The sequence below is a fragment of the Vulpes vulpes genome, chromosome 1 (genome assembly GCF_048418805.1).
Source record: "Vulpes vulpes isolate BD-2025 chromosome 1, VulVul3, whole genome shotgun sequence".
NCBI classification, from domain to species: domain Eukaryota; kingdom Metazoa; phylum Chordata; class Mammalia; order Carnivora; family Canidae; genus Vulpes; species Vulpes vulpes.
The window spans coordinates 50,847,510-50,869,953 of NC_132780.1; the positions used below are offsets into that span (position 1 = coordinate 50,847,510).

The 22,444-nt window shown below is 35.5% G+C and overlaps 1 protein-coding gene across 2 annotated transcripts in view; it reads left to right on the top strand.

Moving 5' to 3' along the window:
* ERCC6L2 (ERCC excision repair 6 like 2) overlaps nucleotides 1-22,444 on the top strand; it is a 125,694-nt gene that overhangs the window by 91,511 nt on the left and 11,739 nt on the right. For both annotated transcript variants that reach the window (XM_025984209.2, XM_072763894.1), the window contains one exon: nucleotides 3,815-3,969. In XM_025984209.2, the coding sequence (XP_025839994.1) occupies nucleotides 3,815-3,969 (155 nt within the window). The remainder of the gene's footprint in view (nucleotides 1-3,814; nucleotides 3,970-22,444) is intronic.

Genomic DNA, 22,444 nt, shown 5'->3' on the forward strand with positions numbered 1-22,444 from the left:
ACATATTTGTTTTTCACAAATAGTTCTGTAAGAGATTCTTGAATTAGCTTGTAAAATAGTTCTGTAATCAAGCTGCTACATTGAGGCACAAATGAGGAAGTGGGTGGATGTCAGGGTAAAGGAAGACCACCTAGGTCAACATAGAGAACTTTGTCATCCACCCCAGGACCTCTCCATGTGCCCCATCTGAATCACAGCCCCCACCAGACTTCATTTAGTCTTGACCTGTAGGTAACTAAAAATGTAATGCTCCTCCTCAGTCCTTTTTCAATGTCTTTCCAGTCAGTTTGGTTGTCAAAGCTTATTTTCTAGTAGATCCCTCAGGCAGCACTCATGAGAATAATATTCTCTGAGATTCCTACTGGTAACAGTTTGTGCCCTTTATACATAAAAGTCATTTTTGCCAGATAAAAAATCGTTGACTCACACTTTCTTAAGTATTGTAAATACTTTTGGCATGAAGTGTTGTATCACATGTTCTTTTTGTTCCCCCTTGATTCCCAAAAGAATTTCCTTTCTTTTCATTATTGTCCAGTAAATTTATTAGATTGTGTTTGAATGTTTGTCATAGTTCGAGTTGCTCTAACAAACTACTACATACTGGGTGGCTTAAACATTTGTTTCTCCTAGTTCTGGAGAGTAGAAATCCAAGATCAGGATGCCAACATGGTTAGGTTCTTGGTTAAGGCCCTCATCCTGGCCTACAGAAGGCTGCCATCTTGCTGTGTCCTCACATGGTAGAGACAGAAATCATCTCTCTTGCATCTCTTTTTTTAAGGGCACTAGTCCCATTCATTAGTGCTCCACCCTCATGACTTACTTACCTCCCAAAGGCCCAACCCCCAAGTACCATCACTGTAGGGATTGGGGCTTCAACATACGAATTTTGGAGGGGCACAAACATTTAGTCCATTGCAGTATTGGTTATTCTGGGTCAGTATTGCCGTAATATATTTTCAACTCAGTTTTTATTTCAGGAAAGCTTTCTTGTACTAGTATTTTTTTTTTTAAGATTTTATTTATTCATGAGAGACCCAGAGAGAGAGGCAGAAACACAGGCAGAGGAGAAGCAGGCCCCATGCAGGGAGCCCGATGCAGGACTCAATCCCAGGACCCTGGGATCACGCCTTGGGCCAAAAGCAGGTGCTCAACCACTGAGCCACCGAGGCATCCCTTGTACTAGTATTTTTAAGTTGCTTTTTCTATTCCTTTGCCTTGGCTTTCTTCGTTAGAGACTCCTGTTATTCAAATATTCAATTTCCTTTGCCTGTCTTCAGTATTTGTCATGTCTCAAATCCATTTTTATCTTTTTCATTTCTTTTCGCTTTTTAAAAATATCCTTCCATTTTTCTTTAAGCATTAGTTATTGTGTTTACTCCCTCTTTATGTTCCTTCTAGTTTAGTCTTCATTTCTGATATATTTTTTAATTTCTAAATTAAAATTAATTTTAATTTCCTGAGTCCTGTCACCCATTTCTGAGATTTTCTTATTATGTTATACTTTGTTTTGAAATCAGTTACAATTTTAATCTGCTTTGTGAGCATGTGTTTATGGCATATTTTCATTCTGCTGTTTATTATTTTTTCTCTTATGGTAATTTTTATGAGATTTGATCCTCTTGGCTCATTTTTATGGAAATAATTTTCTCTGAATTTTTTAAGCAAGAAAGAGTTTAGGAATTTTTTTCTAATTTCACAAAGATCCGTATCTTTTTTTTGTAGGGTGCTCAGAACTGTGGTGGCATTTACTGCCTCTGTCATACCCACTGCTTTGCTCTAGACCTTCTCTTTCCCTCATTCCTAATCTTCCTATCCTGTTCATTTCGACTCCTTCCCCACAGTTTTCCTTCATTGTGTGGCCCTAACATGGGAGCCTTGGTGGGTCAGTTGGGGAAGTTCTAAGAGCTAGTTTGCTTCAGTTTCTCAGGCTTTCTTATCATAAGCACCCTGCACCCACTCAGCACTGGAGAATGGAAAACCTTCCCAGGTTCATCTGCTTATCTCCAAGTGGCCCATTGTGCTGTCCAGGGCATACCTGTTGGCTATCCTACTCTCTCCTGTTTCAGATCCATTAGATGCCACCCTGTTGCTTCCTACACCACACTGTGATGTTGTGCACAGTGTAGCTATTGGTGGATTGTCCCCATCTATTTTTATTTTAGGGTTCATGGGGGGTGTCTTGTTATCTTCATTTGTTGTATGGTTTTCCGTGGCTTTTTGTTTTGCTCACTAATTGCTGGCTGTTTTATGTAAGGATTCAGAGATTGAAAAATTGCTTCCCCTGCCACCACCATCTGCTGAGAATCTGTTTAGTGATTTTAATTTATTTTTTATTTTTTTTTATTTTTTATGATAGTCACAGAGAGAGAGAGAGAGAGGCAGAGACACAGACAGAGGGAGAAGCAGGCTCCATGCACCGGGAGCCTGATGTGGGATTCAATCCCGGGTCTCCAGGATCGCGCCCTGGGCCAAAGGCAGGCGCCAAACCGCTGCACCACCCAGGGATCCCCTGTTTAATGATTTTAAAAGTTATCATTGCTTTGAAAGTATCTGACTCATTCCCCAAAAAAAACTATGTGAAAGAAGCAGATATATAAGCAAGGATAGTTTGTTACAGAAATTCAATCATTGTGTTTGACTTACATATCAAACTTTCTTTTGTGGTTATTCAAAAGTTCATTATGATACATATTTTGATAACCCTTGTAACTAAGCACTGGACTATCCTTTGGTTTGTCTGCTCTAATTAGATTTAGGTATGAGGAATTGTTGCATAAACTATACTTTAAAAGATCAGCTGAGTTTTGTTTTTGTTTTTTACTGTGTAAAAGATGTTAGTAGTGTGGGACTAATGCTATTTTGAATAATGCATAAAACATGTATCAAAATTAAGAAAAATCCGAGTAAGTTTTCTACCAGAAGAATCTTTGAATATACACACTACCTGATATTAAGAGATTTAAGGAGGATGTTATCGTAGTTTTTCTTTTTGTTATTTAACAACATCTTGTTTTTCTTACGATTGTCAGTTTTCATTGAAAGAGGTTCAGGACTGAAATAGCACAAGTGTTGAAGGTCATAATTAAGGTTCATTGCCAGAGATGTTTGAGGGAGCCTTCACAGACCTCAGTTCTAGCCTTCTTTTTTATGACCACAATTTAAAAGTAAATTATAGGTACCTAGGAGCAAAGCAATAAAAAAAAAAAAATGTAGCCATTTTTTAAACTCCTTCAGATAAAGGCTGTAAGTTAATTTTTTTCATTTCCTAAAAAGCTCCCAATCTTGACATTCTCTGGCATATGTACAAAAAAGACAAAATACAAACAGTAAAACTGAGCAAAGCCAACCAAATGAAACTCCCTGGTCATAAACCCCATATTCCCCCTCTACTGCTGTAATCAAGTACATGTTTAAAGGAACAGATAGATGAGGCCAAGCACTGCTGTTTAAATTAGTAAACAGGTTTTTTTTTAACCAACAGAAACAACAAATCCATAGAGATGACCCTTCACCGTGACTTTTCTCTTAGCTAAACCCCTCATTTCAAGTTTAAAGATTGTTATCTAATCTCAGAAGTTCTCATATTGATGATAAGTCATTTCCAAATTAACCTAGACAAATATATTTAAATTCTTTTCAATTTTTTAAAAAATAGAATATTGTGATGTTAACATATGAACTCAGTGTTTTTCTTGAGGATTAAAAATAAAATATAACCTCTTTTTTAATGTGTAGCTGATAATTTTTAAAGTGCACATGGAACCATATTGTTTCACAATGAGACATCACTTAATAAACACCAATTGCCTCTCAGATGGTGTTCAGGAAGTGGCTTATATTCACTCCAACCAGACTGTGATTGGATCCAGCAAAGCTGAAAATCACATGAGCCGATGGGCAGCACGGGATGTGTTTGAATTGAAGCAGTTTTCCCAGCTTCCCGCCAATGTAGCTGTTTGTACTTCTAAGGTAAGAGAACATAGGATACTGACATCTTTAGTATTTAGAAGTCACTCAATAGGATCTTCTCTAAATACTCCATCAAAAGCTGCTACTAAGACTATAAGTGCTGTACAAACAAGTGTAAAAAACAATGCCATTTGGAGCACTGCTGTCGCTAAAAATGTTTTATTTTAAAAGGCAAATCTATATCTAGATTGAATAATGTTGAGCTGCTTAACAGTTACCCTTAATAAAAGTTTGCTAAAAAAATGAGAAATCTGAGGGAATCATGCAGTTAAATCAGAACCAAAACCACTTCTACTTATATAGAAAATGGGAAGTGTATGATTAGATTTCTTTCAGAATTTTTCATCTAACATGAAGGTACACGTGAAAATTAACTTTATATAGAATATATATATATATATATATATATATATATATATATATATTTTGTTGTTGTTGTTGTTTGTTTGTTTTTGAGAGAAAGAAAGCATGCACGAGGATGAGCCAAGGGGTGGGGAGAGAGGGACAGATGGAGAGGGAGAATCTTTAGTAGTAGGCTCTACACCCAGTGTAGGGCTCTATCTCATGGCCCTGAGCCAGAATCAGGAGTTAGACACTTAACCTACTGAGTTACCCAGTGCCCTTAGAATTTGTATTTTTAGCAAAAGGATTCATAAAATGTTAAAAGTAATAAATACTTTTGTTTAAAATTACTGTTATATAAAAAATAAGACTTTATATAAATATGGTATTTTATTTACACATAGTCACTTTCATTAAATATTTTTTTTAAATATTTTCTTCTCTTTGGCTTATTCTTTATTCCTAAGAACTGAGTGTCTGAGGAGTAGTTTTTCTGTCACTTTACGTGTAGGAGTTAAGAACAGGTACTGCATATAACAATGATACTTGGTTTCTAGTCAATACTACTGTTAAGAATGAAGGGGGTAATGCCTCTGAACTGTCAAGCTGTCTTTATTTATTTGTGTACTTCCTCTGGTTCCACAAAGGATTTGGATTGTCCTCACAATAAAATCAGAATACAAAATGAAATTCAGAACCAAGGAAAATATAAATTAAATTAGAAGTTCAGGCCTGAGAGAAAGTTAGAATGCAGATATATAGGACATAGTGTTCTTACCTAGATATTTTTTTAAATGACAAATTTGATTGAGTTTCCTGGTAGATAAAACAAAGGAAGTAAACTATTTATTTAGTGTTTTCTCAGCTACTGCATTTGGAAATGTGTGTGGACACTTTGGGTGGTCACAGGGACCAAGTGGCATTAATCTCTGAAGACTGGGATACCTAAACAGCTGTCATGGGGACATTTCCTAAATGCCAAAATGCCGTAACACCCTGCTGAGAAACACTGAGCTAAATGGTTGCCCTTAGGAAAAGAAAAAAATATATATATATATATACTAGCTCTTCTAAGGAGAAAGCAAGCTCTTCCTAGCACTTAGAGGGAATTTGTCACCAGGGATTTTAAATGGTGTCTACTGAATGATCTATTGAGCAGTCAGTTGTCTTATCCTTAGACAAATGTAATAACGGACCCTGAAAAACTGTGCTTTTTAGCACTTTTCACTGTATTCCAAAGATATGATGCCACAATACAACACGTGAAAGCATTCTTTCATGACCCAAGTATGCTACCCTTTTATATTCTCATTAGATCTAGGAATACACCTTGTCTCAGCCAGCACTGTAGAGAGCATTTCCACAATTTGCCTGCCTTGTAGGAGCTATCTGCAAAATGTAAGTAGAAACATGCTGGGTTTGCCAGAAATTTGCTATATTGGAGTGAAGACCCCAATCAGAATCTCTTAAATAGCTAATTTTTTCTCATTTTATTTTTTTAACTATATTCCTCCTTTTTTTTAACCATACCCTTATCCAAAAAAACAAACTTTAATGTAAAAATGTCAGAATGTTTAGCAAACCCTTGTAGTAGATGCTAATAAAATAATTTAACTGGGTATTGATTATTGGTTTATTTAAATATTATTGGTTTATTTAAATATTTCTCAGAAAAGAGATTTGCAGCCTCATATATTCCTCCCAAAATGGACATGAGAAGCAACCACCTAAATATGAAAGCAATAAAACATCCCTTTGGAACCTTCTTTAGGCAAGTTGTAAAAATGAAAACACTAGATACATACTTTGCCCTCGATTAGAGGACTGAGGCAAAGGAATTCCTTTATCCTTACATTAGCAATCGCAGTAGTTCTCAATCTTTTTTAGTCCCAGCATTCTTGAGATAGACAGCACAATCTCATCAGAAACTTTGTCTCTTCACAGTGATATTTGGAGTGAGGGACATTTCTTACCAAGAAACAGATTGAAATATCCCCTAGGATTTCTGACATGCCCTTTGAGGCTGTTTGTCTCCCCATCACACACAGACTAACTTAATAAACCTTTTTCAGGACGTATGAAGAAATTTGTTGTTGAATGACTCAATCATAGTGGGTGTAAAATATTCAGGGAAGTTTTAAAGCCACTAAGCAGGAGGTCCAATCCCATGCCACCGATGCTAGCAGGCCAAGAACAGTCTGTACAAACATGCTCATCTCAGCAGCCAACTTCTTTAAATCAATACAGTAAAATTCCAATAGAATAAGATTCAGACTTTACCTCTGCCATTTAATGCATCAGGTTAATAATATGGCTGTACTTGCTTGAGAGTTGTAATGTATTACCTGTATACAAAAAATCACTTGGAGACAGTACATGACTTAGCATTAAAAAAGAAAAGTCTTACTTGTTATAAGAACATCAGAATTTTTAAATTGAATAGTGATCTTATATTTGTGATGCTTTAGTTTCTCGCTAACATCAAAAACTAAAATTACTGTATTTTTTACTAAACTACAATTCCTGAGACATGTCTTATGCTTTCCTCCTTTTAGTTTGGTTAGTAATAAAGAACTTAAACATTGAATTTCATTTTCCATTTGTTGAACTCTGTAATCTTCCAGGGACAGAAAGAATTTTGATAGTTACAACTAGCCTATGGCATGAACTCTACTCAGAATGTCACAGTTTGGATTCTAGCTCTACCTTGTCCTTCCTTTGTGACCAGGAGAAAGGTACTTACCTTCTCTGTGCTTCAATTTTTTTGTGTTTAAAATACAAATAATTATACTTCTTACCTCAAAAAGTTGTTGTGAAGACTGAATGAGGTAAAATGCCCCAAACAGTGCCTGACACAAAGGTTAGCACTCAGTATCTTTTTTTTTAATAAATTTATTTTTTATTGGTGTTCAATTTGCCAACATATAGAATAACACCCAGTGCTCATCCCATCAAGTGCCCCCCTCAGTGCCCGTCACCCAGTCACCCCCACCCCCACCCACCTCCCCTTCCACCCCCCCCTAGTTTGTTTCCCAGAGTTATGAGTCTCTCATGTTCTATCTCCCTTTCTGATATTTCCCACTCATTTTTTCTCCTTTCCCCTTTATCCCCTTTCATTATTTTTTATATTCCCCAAATGAATGAGACCATATTATGTTTGTCCTTCTCCGATTGACTTATTTCACTCAGCATAATACCCTCCAGTTCCATCCACATCAAAGCAAATGGTGGGTATTTGTCGCTTCTAATGGCTGAGTAATATTCCATTGTATACATAAACCACATCTTCTTTATCCATTCATCTTTCAATGGACACCGAGGCTCCTTCCACAGTTTGGCTATTGTGGACATTGCTGCTATAAACATCGGGGGGTTAGCACTCAGTATTGTTACCACCGGGTAATGTTGGGTCTCTGATTCCCCTAGGAGATGGAGATCAATGAGGTAAAGTAATCCATAAATAGTTGTATGCAACCATATTTAATTGCAAGTTAAAGGATGGATGATATTAGCAGATCTGGAGTTTTGACTCCCATAAAAAGAAAAACAAGACTATTCATGGTAGAATATCTTTCAGAATTTTATATGTGACTACTGCGTTTTTGCTTATGAAAATAGAAAGCCACTCAGTACTTTGTAATTTATATTAGTTTATTTTAGATATTCTGTGTTAAAATTGGAGATATTAGTAACTTTTCTATGTAAAGCTGATAGATTTACTTGGTTTTGATTCATCAATTAAAGTGACTGCTTTTAATTCAAAATATCTCCATAGCTGCTGACAGACATTCATTGAGTGAGACATCACTCTGCCATCAGACTAGTCATTTTGTATTATATCTGTACATATTGTAAGTCTTCTGGAAACTACATACCACTTCACTGATGTCAGGGAGATGGGACAATGGTGGTATCATTTTTCTCTTTACTAAAACTATTTGCAAAAATGGTTAAATTAAGGATTTCTGGAGAGACTTTTTAAAATAATATTATTTTACATAGATGGGATATTGATGGCATTTCAAAGCCATCTCACAGAAGTTCTAAGAAAAATATTCACAATCACCAATTTCATCATATGTGGTCAAAATTACTTCAGTGCCTTTAATGAGTAAATTACTGAAACACACCATCATTTTTGGTTAGAGATATGTATGTCACTCACTGAGAGGGTTGTAATGTGTTGGTGGCAATAGTCTGTGATGGCAATAGTGAATTTGAGTTTTGAAAAAATTAAAAATTGTTATGAAAAGAAAAACTAAGGTAAAGGGAAACAAAGCAAGGTGAAAACAAAAGAGACTCAGCCATAGTGTCAGAAAATATCTGCAAACCTCTTGCTTCTAAAGTCTCCAGAAATCCCCAGACCTCCCACCTACAGTACAGTATCTTTCATCTTGGGGCTCACATCCAGAATCTTTATTGCTGAGAATTCTTCTGAGTGCTTCTTGTCTGTCACCAAAATTTTATTAGAGACCTTTATTTGTGTTTGAAAAGATTGTGTGTGCGTGCATGCATGCGTGTGGTCTGTGTGTGTTGTCTGTGTGTCTGCAGTCAGATGCAGATGTGTTGTTTCACTTCCTAAGAAAATGAAACAAATCCTATTTATTTGTATGAAGGCAACACACAATTAACAGTGGTTACACTAAGTAAGTATTTCACTTTCCAGGGAATACTATAGTTGAGTCTAAGTAAGAGCTTTTAACTAAATGGCAAAGGAATCTACTAAATGGAAAAGTTACAAAACAGAAGTAATGTACACCACAATCCTAGGTAAACTCCAGTGGTCTTGAGGAGTTTCTCAGTCCTTTTGATGTAATTATTGATAACCAAAGTGACAAGAGCTCTGAACTGCTTTTCAAATTCAATAATTTATTAAGAGGCTAAAATATACTGTCTTTTCCATGTTTCCTTTGGTTTCTTATAGTTTATACTTTTATAAATTAATTTCTATTTATGTAACATTTTCTAAGTGTCTTGAATGAAAACCTATCTCTCCTAAAACAAATTTCTAATCATCCCTTAGTTTTGTAGTAATACAAACTATGTAAAATAAGAACTTGTTTTGTCTTAAATTGTACTTAGATATTTTAGGGCTATTTCTGAAAATAGCTTATCTTAAAAGATGAGATGTCTGATAACAAGAGGGAAAATCTGCATGATTTGGGTTTAAACTCAGACCAGAAAGAAATGTTTTTAAGCATCTGAAAGAACTGATAATACCTTTATTAGAGTTAATTTGTTTGTTCAATATATGGAAGTATGTCACAGAATTTAGCTATACCTGTTTGTGATTGCCTCATTTTTTCAATCAACTGCATGTTTTCAACTTAAGTATACTTTAAGTTTTCTGAAAAGAAGTGTACAAAGACAGCATTCAATTAAGGATTAATCACTATGGCAACTGAGACATGGTCACCAAGAGGAGGGGATGTATTCTCCCCTCTGTTTCCTGCCAGCTGTCATAGTCAACCTCTGTGCCTGAATCCAAGCCAAAATATAGACTGTGACCAACTCTAAGAAACTATATCTGTATTTTTATAAATTGGTACAAGTATCAGACTATAAAAGAAGACTTAATCCCCTGAATTGGATGACAGACACTTGGCACTCTTGCCAGTGTTTGACAGAGAAATAACGGGTCGCTTTGTAGTAAAACCTGGATTAATAGTAAACCCTTCTTTATGTTATTGCAGTGTGGTGTAAATGAGAGGCCTAAGCACACTGTCAGCCCAGAACAGGGGGAGGGTGGGGAAGGGTGCCTTTTATAACCCGAGCAGGTTTAAACACTGTTCAGAATACTGTAAATACAAAATGTTGTGTAAGAACTTCTCTTTCTTGTATTTGTATTAGATTGGCATTTTGTAGATTACTTAAGGAAAGGATTTCTATGAGCTATGGTGGATTTGATTGTGGTGTGTTTATATAGCTTTTGGAGTCAGCAAGGAGGGATGGACTGTTTACAATGGAGCAGACTTTGGGGAGATACAGCATTCCATTATCCTATTTTTCAGGATAGTGAATGGCATGATGGTTTAAAGTAACTGTTCACAAATGACTAGTTTATGAAGTAATTGAGTAAGGAAGGTTTATGTGTCATCATGTAATGAAATTAACTCTTACTGAGTGGGATTTCTCATGGCTTTATCATTTTCTTTCTATAGCTAGATGCTAATTTTATGGTATTTATATCAGAAAGTTATTCTTTCAAGTAATTTTAGTGGAGATCAAGATTTTTAAATTTTGTGTGTATATGTATGTAATTATGCAACTAGTATTGGTATGAAAAGTTTCTGTCCTTGAAACTAGGATAGATTCAGAAAGATAGTATATCATTTGTGAAGAACACCTGTTACCTAGTCAGAGGAAGGAGAATCTGCTATTAACTTTAAATATACACACCTAGTCCCCTCCTGGTTGGTGGCTATGAGATGTGGCATCCTTCCTCACAGTGGTATTACCAGTATTAATGGAGTAACATGACTGCTGAGCTATTGTGTACAAAACATATTTAACTCCTTGCAAGAAAGACATTGAAATTGCTCAAAATATAGTATAAATATTTATTACAATTATAATTATTGCTGATCAGTAAGGGCAATGAGTGAAACTCCTTTTCTTATGCTCTACAATGTCCAAATATGATTTTTGTTAATAGTACCAATAATAGTATATGTTAGAAAACCATAAAAGATGTCTAGTTCTCTAATTTTATAGATGAAGGACCCACCTTGAACTAAGGCTCATTTATCATGAAGATTTCTATGGAAAAAATACATTTGAAAGAAATTATAAACTAATTTAACAATAAACTTGACTGACGAAAATAACCTTTGCTTATCAAGAAGTAGTTGGATTCTAACTCTCCTCCTAGCTGGTCATTGTTCCAATTGCATAGAAGATAGATGTCACTTCTTGGAACAATTTCTCTGTTTAGAATAGTTGGAAGATTCTAAATAGTTAAAAAATATTCTTCAAATAATGCCTTTTCATTAACAGTGTCAAAGCTTAAAGATATAAGACCTCTTTGAACTCTAATCTACTCTACCTGATGACTTAAACACTTAACAGCCCTTTTCAAATTATATTTTATCCCTCTGTGAAAACCATAGTATCAATTGGCATAGCCACTTAATGGAAACATGTATTGCCTTGTCATCTGAAAATCCCATCTCTACACATATGAATTCTGAATTTTTATAGGATGAATAAACAAAATTTTATGACTAGATAATCATAGTATTTTAGAATTTAGAGGATTCTTGGAGACTGCTTAATGCAAATGTATTATTTTTACTGATTTTTAAAAATGAAATGGTAAGTGGCTTCCCTCAGGCTCAATGGTGTCCGTAAGCTTAAATCTCTATAGTTTTTTAATCCTTGTATCTTCACTTATGTTTTTTTCCCTCAGTTCCTTTGGTTTCTATTTTGTTTTGGAGGGTTTTTTTTTAAACTCCATTTTACTTTTCCAGTATGACAAATTGGTCTAATTTCCCAAAATAACTTGCCTGTGAAGAACACCCTCACTTTAGCAGTTAAACAAAATTCAGGTGGACTGAATGTATCCTTCACTTTAAAAAATATTTTGTTAGAGCAGCAATGTCCACAATAGCCAAACTGTGGAAGGAGCCTCGGTGTCCATCGAAAGATGAATGGATAAAGAAGATGTGGTTTATGTATACAATGGAATATTACTCAGCCATTAGAAATGACAAATACCCACCATTTGCTTCAACGTGGATGGAACTGGAGGGTATTATGCTGAGTGAAGTAAGTCAATCAGAGAAGGACAAACGGTGTATGGTCTCATTCATTTGGGGAATATAAATAATAGTGAAAGGGAATATAAGGGAAGGGAGAAGAAATGTGTGGGAAATATCAGAAAGGGAGACAGAACATAAAGACTCCTAACTCTGGGAAACGAACTAGGGGGTGGTGGAAGGGGAGGAAGGCAGGGGGTGGGGGTGAATGGGTGACGGGCACTGAGGGGGGCACTTGACGGGATGAGTACTGGGTGTTATTTTGTATGTTGGTAAATTGAACACCAATAAAAAATTAATTTATTAAAAAAATATTTTGTTAGATAGTTCAAACTATTGGGATTCAAGAAATACAGTGACATGGTTGGCAATATCTACTCTGCCAAAGATGCTTTGACAAAGACATGATTTTTTACTTCTTTCTCTTATGCTTTTTCTCTACCAAGAAATAACCTTGAGCCTTAATTTTCTTATCCCTTAAACCTCCAAACCTATTTACCTTTCAGAACCTACCTCAGGTGTTGTCATGTGTTCCACAAAGCCTGCTCTGTTTCCTCCCTAAGTTGGAAGTAAGATGTTCTTCCTCTTATCCTCTTTCTGCTTCACCCAATAGTACTTTCTATGGCCTGTTATTCTGAAGTATGACTTCCACACTTTTATTATAGTTATGTAAGTACCCATCTTTTTCTTCTTTTCAAAATAAACTCTGGACTTGTAAGTAGCAGGATATATCTCTAATTCACATTTGATAACCCCACAGATCTAAAATAGTGCCTTGCACACACACATATATATACACACATATATATTTACATACATATATATATATATATGGTGGTTCTCTATTATAGGCATATATTGATCCCGTTACATAGGTAAGATCTACGCAATCAAAACAGTTTCCAATAGTACGGGCCCCTATCTGTTCAAAGAGATCCCTTGATATTGTTGTATTCCTTTGGTGAAAGAAATCAGGATTTTTTACCTACATCCAACATTGTTGCTACTTGGCTTGGTATGCTGTATGTGATTACATAAAATCTTAAATCAAGGTAGATTCCATTTATATAATAACGCTATCAAATGAGAAATTGAAATAGCAATGCAAGAAAAAAAAGTATGCAAGGAAAGTCTCATGAATCTGGACTTTCAAGCATGGATAGAACTGTGTTGGGCAGAAAGCAAGGCTGAGGAAATTTGGTCTAGAAATGAAATCATGATGTGTTTGGCAGTAGTGAGAAGACAAGCCAAACCAGGCCAGCCTATATTGGATATCAGGAAGAGTAAAGCTGCATAGGGGGACAGATCATGGAAGGCCTTGCATGTAGAGCAATAATCAGAAGATGTTAAACTGACCTGAACAGACTGAAATGTCAAGAGTTTATACTCTGATAAGTAACTTTCAACATGTGCAGAATATCTAACCATTCCCTGGTGAAGAAGGCCAAGAACCAGGCCTAGAGCTGGTAATCATCATTCTGGACAGAAAAACTCTCCTGTTTTCCCTCAATAAAGAAGGGAGCCTTTTTCTGTTTGTAGACACAAAGCTGAGTGAAACCAAAATCTACTCTTGATCATTCTGGTCAGTTTCCAGTATGGAGGTATCAAGTATGTGCTCAATGAAAGCATGTCAGTTTATTGTTGATGAGCAGTTCTCAAAGTGTGGTCCATGGAATGGACCCCTAAGATATTTGAGACTCTTTCAGGGGTCTGCAAGGTCAGAACTATTTTCAGAATACTTCAAAGTACCCCTTTCACTAGTTAACATTTGTACAAACGGTGCAAAAGCAATGGTGAGAAAACTGCTGGCAGCTTAACATGAATCATCAATGGCCCCAACTTATACCTAGTGGTCATTGGATTCTGTACCACTACATACTTGCAGGAAAAGAAGACTAGCTTCTCTGATAAATATCCTTGATGAATTTTTATCCTTGATAAGAATGGCTAATTTTATCAAATCTCAACCCTTTATACTCATTTTTTTCTATTCTGTTTGATAAAATAGGAAGTGTACATAAGCACTTGTATAATTGAGCTGCAAACTGGACTCGCCATTTTTTTTTTAATAAAACATCACTTGTATTTGACAAACTGGTCATTTAAATTTGCCTATTTGGTAGGTAATTTCTTAAAAATGAACCTAGTCAGTTTTGTACGTCAAGGAAAACAAGGGGCAGTACACGTTGCCAGGGATAAAATTCAAGCTTTCAAGTAGAAACTAAAATGTTGATAAACCATACCCATAACATTTTCCCTATACTTAATGTTTTTTTCTGATGCAATAGTGGTGATAACAGCAAATATTATTTTCCATTGTTGTATAGTTGAATATATCATCATTTTGAAGATCTGCATAATTCAGTTAATGGATATTTCCAAATGACCAGTGAATGATACCACAGAATCATGCATGGGGAAAAATCTAGCCAAAATACAAGATATACCAGTGAACTTTAATTTTAACAATATGAAAAATGTACTGATATGGTTTCAGATTTTACATGTAACTAATGTTAATTGAGTTTTGATACAGTATCATCAAAGAATATCTACAATTATCTGAAAAGGCTATTAAAATACTCTTCCTTCTTCTAACTATATATCTATATGAGACTGATTTTCTTTATATACTCTGACCAAAACAAACTTGTTGCAACAGATTCCATGCAGAAGCCAGATAGGATCTAGCTATGTTTTATGAATCTTGCTAATTTTTTTTTTTTTTTTGGCTTTGGAAAATATAAAGCGTTTTGTTGTTGTTAGAGTTATTTAGGTTAACATGTAATTCACTTATTGTTATTTTTAATAGATTAATATTTTAAATGTTTTAATAGGTAAAACCCACACAGAATCTCTTTAGGGTCCTTAATAATTTTTTAAAGTTGAAAAATGGAGCGCCTGAGTTGCGCCATCAGGTAAACGTCTTGACTCTTGATTTTGGCTTAGGTTGCAATCTCAGGGTCCTGAGATTGAGCCCAGCATTGAGAGCACTGGGCTTGCACTGGGTATGGAGTATGTTTAAGATGCTCCCTCTGCCCCTCCCCTCGTTTGCGAGCACAGGCTCTCTTGCTTTCTGTTTTGTTCTTCATAGTAATCTGCATCAAACCTCACAACTAGTTGCAATGTCTCTGTGTCATTTGGAACATGGTACTTGAAATGATCTTCTCAAGATGATTGAGAACCATTGGTGGCTTTGTGAGACTATATTTAGAAGCCTTAACTCCAGCTAGAGGCCTGAAGGAGGCAAGTGAGGAGCCTAAGCTACCTGTGGGAAGAGCCAGCCACTAGAAGGGCAGGCAGGGACAGATACTTGCCAAGGAAGGTTATCTTTAATTAATTTTTTTTTCCATAGTACCACCTGTGATTTTTTCACATACCAGGTATTATTAAGTACAGGACCTTCACATAGTTTTTAAAGAAGTTTTTACACTAATGTAATTAATACATAGAAAAATTCAAAATTGTGTCAGGGCTATAAGATGCTAAGGACCTATATTCATTACTACTTTCTGGAGATCCTATAAGGACTAGTAGAATTGTAAATTTTAAATATGGAATAGACTGATGGAAGTCCCTGATCCAGATTCCAACCCCCTAGATCCTGATTCCCAAATCGCTCATTATCTCCCAGGGTACAAAAATTTCCAAGTTTCCCTTGAACCCTAGGGCCTGAGGTGCCGAGTGAAGTGCTCCAACTGCCACCCTAGAAGGCCCCAGATTCTGCTTTAGCCCTTGTCTGCAGGAGGTATTAAAGGGAATTTATGCCCTGACCACGCTGCCATGGAAGATTGAGGGTATTCATGAACACTCCCTTTTACTGGTCTGCAGACTTTGGTGATTGCCACTGTCTCACCTTGCCTTTTGCACAAGATGACTGCTATGGCAGTGTGTCCAGGGTTTTTTATATTTCTTTTTAGAAAAAAAAAATATTTTATTTATTCATGAGAGACACAGAAAGAGAGGCAGAGGAAGAAGCAGGTTCCATGCAGGGAGCCCGATATGGGACTCCAATCCCGGGACTTCAGGATCACGCCCTGGGCTGAAGGCAGGCGCCAAACCGCTGAGCCACCCAGGCATCCCCCTATATTTATTTTGGTAGTGTGTATTCCACAGTATTCACCTGCTCTCCCAAGACTATCACTTTGTTCTTTTAGATAAATGGGTCTGTCAGAAAATGAGAAGTGGACTCTTGTGGATAAAAAAGGAACTTAGGCTCAGTACAGCCAATATAGGGTTGTCCTGTTGTGACTCACCTAGAAAGCAAAGTACTATTAAAAATATATAGATAAATAAATACAGATAGATGTAGCTGGATTGTAACTATTATTTCTTCCAGGAAGAAAGCAGAACAATAATAACAAACTTTGATCTGTCTCCCCACCAAAAAAAAAAAAATTGGATTTGCATCTAAATGTTTTGTTTTGTTTTGCTTTTCAGATTTGAATGTCATATTTAAACATGCAAGAAAAAATATTAAATTAAAAATTAATTAATTAATTAATTAATTAAACGTGCAAGAAAATTTGACTTTAATATGTATTTGTGGTGGGTCCTCTAAACAGCTGGCTTTTCTCCAGAGGATGAGTAAAGACAATTTAGGGGTAGCTCATAGTTGCCTTACACTTTCCTGAATATTGGAAAACTACATTTACAGTAATATTTCCTACCTCCAGGCCAAAGCTTGAATGATTACTTTAAGCTTTTTCACACTTGTGCAAAGATCCTTAAAAGTCTTTGTCCTTTTAGATATTCAGATGCCATTTGAATGAATGTATTTACACGTGCTCTATGTTTTTATAATACTCCTGATTCTCAGTGGAATATTACTCAGCCATTAGAAATGACAAATACCCACCATTTGCTTCAACGTGGATGGAACTGGAGGGTATTATGCTGAGTGAAATGAGTCCATCGGAGAAGGACAAACATATATTCTCATTTATTTGGGGAATATAAATAATAGTGAAAGGGAATAGAAGGGAAGGGAGAAGAAATGGGTAGAAAATATCAGAAAGGGAGACAGAACATGAAGACTCCTAACTCTGGGAAACAAACTAGGGGTGGTGGAAGGGGAGGAGGGCGGGGGTGGGGGTGGGGGTGAATGGGTGACAGGCACTGAGGGGGCACTTGACGGGATGAACACTGGGTGTTATTCTGTATGTTGGTAAATTGAGCACCAATAAAAAATAAATTTATTATTTTAAAAAAAAGATATACAAAAAAAAATACTCCTGATTCTCTCCTTTGCAAAGACAAGGAAATTTGACTTTTTATGTGTTTACAGAGTTTGGCCCTTTCCCAAAAGCATATTTCTTTTTTAATCTCGTTTGAACAAATGTGTAAACAAAAACATTGCTGCCTCTCACACTTCACTATTTAAGATTTAATGAAGAAAACAAATGAAAGAGCACTTGATTTTTTTTTTTTAGTCTCTATAGCAGAGTTGGTGTGATTGGGACAATGTGAGGAACTGTGGCTACATGGTGCATCCACAAGTGGACCAGAGTGGCTTGTGAAGCTCTGTGCTGTTCTCAGGAACAAGGTGTAGACCAAGAGATTTCCTGTAATGGGTAGATCCTCTGGTGATCTTAGAATCCAGCTTTATTTATTTATTTTAATCTTTTAAAGATTTTATTTATTTATTCATGAGAGACACACAGAGAGAGAGGCAGGCTTCGTGCAGGGAGCCCGATGGGGACTCAATCCTGGGACTCCAGGACCACACCCTGGGCCAAAAGCAGGTGCTAAACCACTGAGCCACCAAGGGATCCCCAGAATCCAGCTTTAATTAATCTTTCCACCTAGGCTTCTCGGTGGGTCCAAGCCATCAGAACCTTTGAAAATCTCCCTGTTTTCAGTTTTCTCAATGATGAATCAAGCCTAAACTTCTGGTTATGGGGGGGGCGGGGGGGGGGGGGGAAACCATGAACGTGTCTGTTAAATATGCATTGCTCTTTGTTATGATGTATGTTTACAGGGTGTTTTCTGGAGAAACCAGCTCACCCAACAGATCATTCAAAAATTGCTTAATAAAACATTTAGGTAATTTCCAGTCACCTACTGTGGAAAGGCTACCCATCCTATTAGCTGTTCTGCTTCATTGTGCCCTATCCCTGTCCAAGCTTCCTCCGTGGAGGGCATACATGAGCAGGGGAGATAGCATCAGCAGTATCTGCACTGGCTGCGCATGTGTCTCCAGGAAGTAACCCCAAGAGTTTAGAAAGATGGCAGAGATTACAATAGTATTTCTCCTGCCAAAATGGGAAGTAGAGGCTACTCATGATTGCTTTTGAAACTCATTCTCCTGGATTGTAATGTTTCTTACCCCATTTGTTATAGGTGAATGGCTGTAGGAAAGACTGAAAATATGAACTTTTTTCATTTCCTTGCCATCCCCTTCTAGGTGCTCTCTGCAGTTCTTTAGTGATTTACTTCCAAAGTTATTTTTTACCTCCAAGACTATTAGTAGAAAGGTGGGTTTTTTTTTAACTTGAACATAAACATTCTCTGAACTATTGCCAGTAAAGTTTCCTAGTATATAATAAAGATAGATTTCCTACATAGCAAAGTAAATAGAAAAATACTAATGTAATCATATGACTGTGAGATAGGGCAATATGCCTTTTTTTTCCCTCAATACATTGATGCCAAAGATTGCTATCTTTAAACTTTTTAAAAGGGCCTTTTTTTTCTTACTTTCATACTGAAAATCTATACGTACTTTATCACCTTTTTTTAGCTTTGCCTTTCAAAAAATAACTTGGTTCAGTTAAAGTAATATAACTTGGCTTAGTGATCTAATGTCTTGAAATACAGACAATGCATTTTTGGTTCAAAGGAATAAGAAAGTATTACAAAAGCTATTTGAATGTTTCTTACTATTGGTCTAAAGATAAGGAACGGTAGAACCAACATAAACGTAAAACTTCTCAGTAAATTGTATAGAATTATATGCAGTTGTTTAGGTCTAATTGGATTCATTGTGGCTGCTCTAGAAGATGGAATTTTTCTCACAAAAGTGCCTTCTTATTTATTTATACTCCTAATGTATATCTTTTACAACTTAAAATAATTATAGCTTTTATTTTATAGAATGTACACATTGTACCTTTTAAATAATAATTTTTGTTATATATTTTCAAACACATTTTACAGATACATCAGAAAAATCAATAGTGATTTTATAACTTCATCAAATTAAATCAGAGCTGATAGTGAGGAAGTTTTTGAATATTTCCAAGTTAAACTTTTAGTTGTGAATAGATGAGACCATTTTGGCCAAAATATATTAGAACAATTATCACTTATAGAAATAATATATATTTAATGTTTTAGCTGAATTAAACAAATTTTTATATTATGATTTTTAGTTTTAATAACAATTACTTTTGTAGTGATAACACATCATGTGTTTAAATTCTTAATTACATAAATCAGATTAAGATTTACATAATCAGACATAGCCTTTTACCTTTTTAGCCTTGTTTAACTGTGGTCTGAAGGACAGTTTTTCCTTCACTTTTTCAATTCTCAATTGATTGCTCCATATAGTATGTTTATGTCTGTAGGAGGAAGACACATTATGGTTCATAGATTAGAATGATTACTTCAAGATTCTCTGATAAATCCACCTTCTTGAGTAGCTCCCCATTTCCATTCAACTAATCTCATTATAAATGGATTTTTTAAATTTTTATTTATTTATTCATGAGAGACACAGAGGGAGAGGCAGAGACACAGGCAGAGGGAGAAGCAGGCTCCTTGCAGGGAGCCTGATGTGGTACTTGATCCGAGGACCCTGGGGTCACACCCTGAGCCAAAGGCAGACGCTCAACCACCAAGCCACCCAGGCATCCTTCAAATGGATTTTTAACTGCATTTTTACCTTCCCTAGAAATGATTACTATGTTCCTTACACTTACTAAGTTTTATTTTTAATAAAGATTCCATAAATTGAATTTGACTTTTCATCCAGACACTATAGCAGAAACACCTAACAATACTCAGTAATTAAGCAAATAATCATAAATATAGCAATTACTAAGTTATAAATTATATTCTAATAGTGTCAAGCTTTCTAAAACACTAGCAGAAATATTTATATTATGCAAATACTGTACAAAGTTCTTCTCTATAATTCCTTATCATTATAATCAGACATTGTCATATGAAGGTAAGTTTCATAAGAACCACAGAATATAGAAATACTTCCTTTTTTTTTAAGGTTTTATTTATTTATTCATGAGAGACACAGGCAGAGAGGAGCAGACTCCATGCAGGAAGCACCATGTGGGATTCAATCCTGGGACTCCAGGATCATGCCCTGAGCTGAAGGCAGATGCTTAACCGCTGAGCCACCCAGGCATCCCTAGAAATACTTCCTTAAGGCAAATCTTGATGGATAGTTTTAAAGAAACTTTTTAAGAAAATATTAGGAACAATTAGGAGCTTTTGCAGAAACTGGCATTTCTGCTTTATTCAAGTCATGATTGCAATGTTTCTTTATAAATACAGACATAGTGTTCCAGTTGTTGGCCATTCTACTCTGTAGGGGAAAGAGGAGTAGATTCATTTTGCTTTCTTTATCAATCAACCTCACCTTCTCTCCTAGTGTTAAGGAGGGATAATGCTAATGTTGTCTTTTCAATTCCTAATCTAGCTCATTTTACTGAATTTTTCATTACTCAAGCCTTAATTACTATTGCTGCCTTATCATGTTGCCTCAGTATCATATGACTTCACAGTTTTGACATAGAGGTAGTGGATGAGTTTGAGTCCAATTCACATAATCTGGAATCTTTTCATATTGGCCTTAGGCCTTGAACTTTGCTTTATAATAAATTATAACTATCACTACAATTGCAACTGCACTTTGGCACTGCTTTCCTTGTATCAGCTATCGTAAAGGATACTATTTTACTAGAGTGAAACCAGCTTTATAATAAGACCACCAAGATGTTTATTAAGTTAATTAATAAAATTTTGTTTCACAGCCTTGTTTCAGTAAAGTTTTAAAGGACTGTACTAAAATGGAAATCTGAATCTAGATGGATTTTTTAAAAATAAAGGACAGGTTATTGAGCCCATGTGGGGAAAGAATGTTTTTCCTTTTTTATGATTGTTTAACATAATCAGGTTTTTAAATATAGGATATTTGGCAAAAACTAAAGAGCCACATGTTTGATACCTGTTGTTGGGAAAACTGAATTTCCCTGAAGAATTTATAGAACTGACTTTAAAAAAATGTATCCACATAAAATGTGAGCTTTGTAATCCTGCCAGAGTCAGAACCCAGAGTAATCATGTAAATTATTGAAAATTGCCATTGTCTGGCATGATTTCTCTGAGGCTTCAGAAAATGCACTATATGAGGAGGGATTGTTCTTGGTTGACCAGTTCCTTCTTTTGCTGTTTATTCTCTTTATCTTCATATAAACATCCTATCTCTCCTTACAATAATAGATCATTATTTGGGGGGGATCATTTAAAATGATGAGCCTTTTTACTGGAAACTTTCAACATTCAACTGTTTTCTCGTGATGTAAAATAAATGTATTAAATCTCTTTCAAATTTATCTTTAAAGGTCACAATTTTCCTCTCTGTTAATGTTTTAAAATTCAAGAAATGTTGTCTTTAAGGAAAGTACATTCAACATTTTGTGTTTGTCCATCTGGTTTGCAATAGATATTTAAGAAGTCAATTTATTTTCATTAGAATGGTTTGCTAAAAAAAAAAAAAAAAGAAAGAAAGAAAGAAAGAAAAAGAAATGGTTTGCTACTACAAAATATACAGTTACAGGGTGACTGAGCACGTGACTCTTGATCTCAGGGTTGTTAGTTAGGTACCCATGTTGGATATAGAGATTACAGGAAGAAAAGGAACGAAGGAAGGAAGGAACGAAGGAAGGAAGGAACGAAGGAAGGAAGGAAGGAAGGAAAAGAAACAAATTAATGAACAGCTGTATGTGTTATGTTCAGTTTTTCAAGAAAATGAACTTGAATATAAATTGAAGAAATAAATGATTTATTTTTAAAAGAAAACTAAATGTTCCATCTTTAAAATAAAAAATGGCTTGTTGCTTTTAAGCCCCCTAAGGGTTGGGGCCTCTTTGTATATATAAATATCTTTATTCTCAACTGCATCGTATGGCACCAGGAAGATAACAGGTGCTCAGTAAATATTTGTGGAATGAAAAACTATTCCCTACCCACATTCATTTTATATGTGCCATTTCAATCACAGTGAACTCCTATAAAAGAAAAAATAATTACGTCATCAACAGGAATATGTATCTAGTACTTTCTTATAGTCTATGTCTGAAAAAAAGAATAATGATAGTTTAACTGGGTATAGAATTCTAAGTTTATAGTTT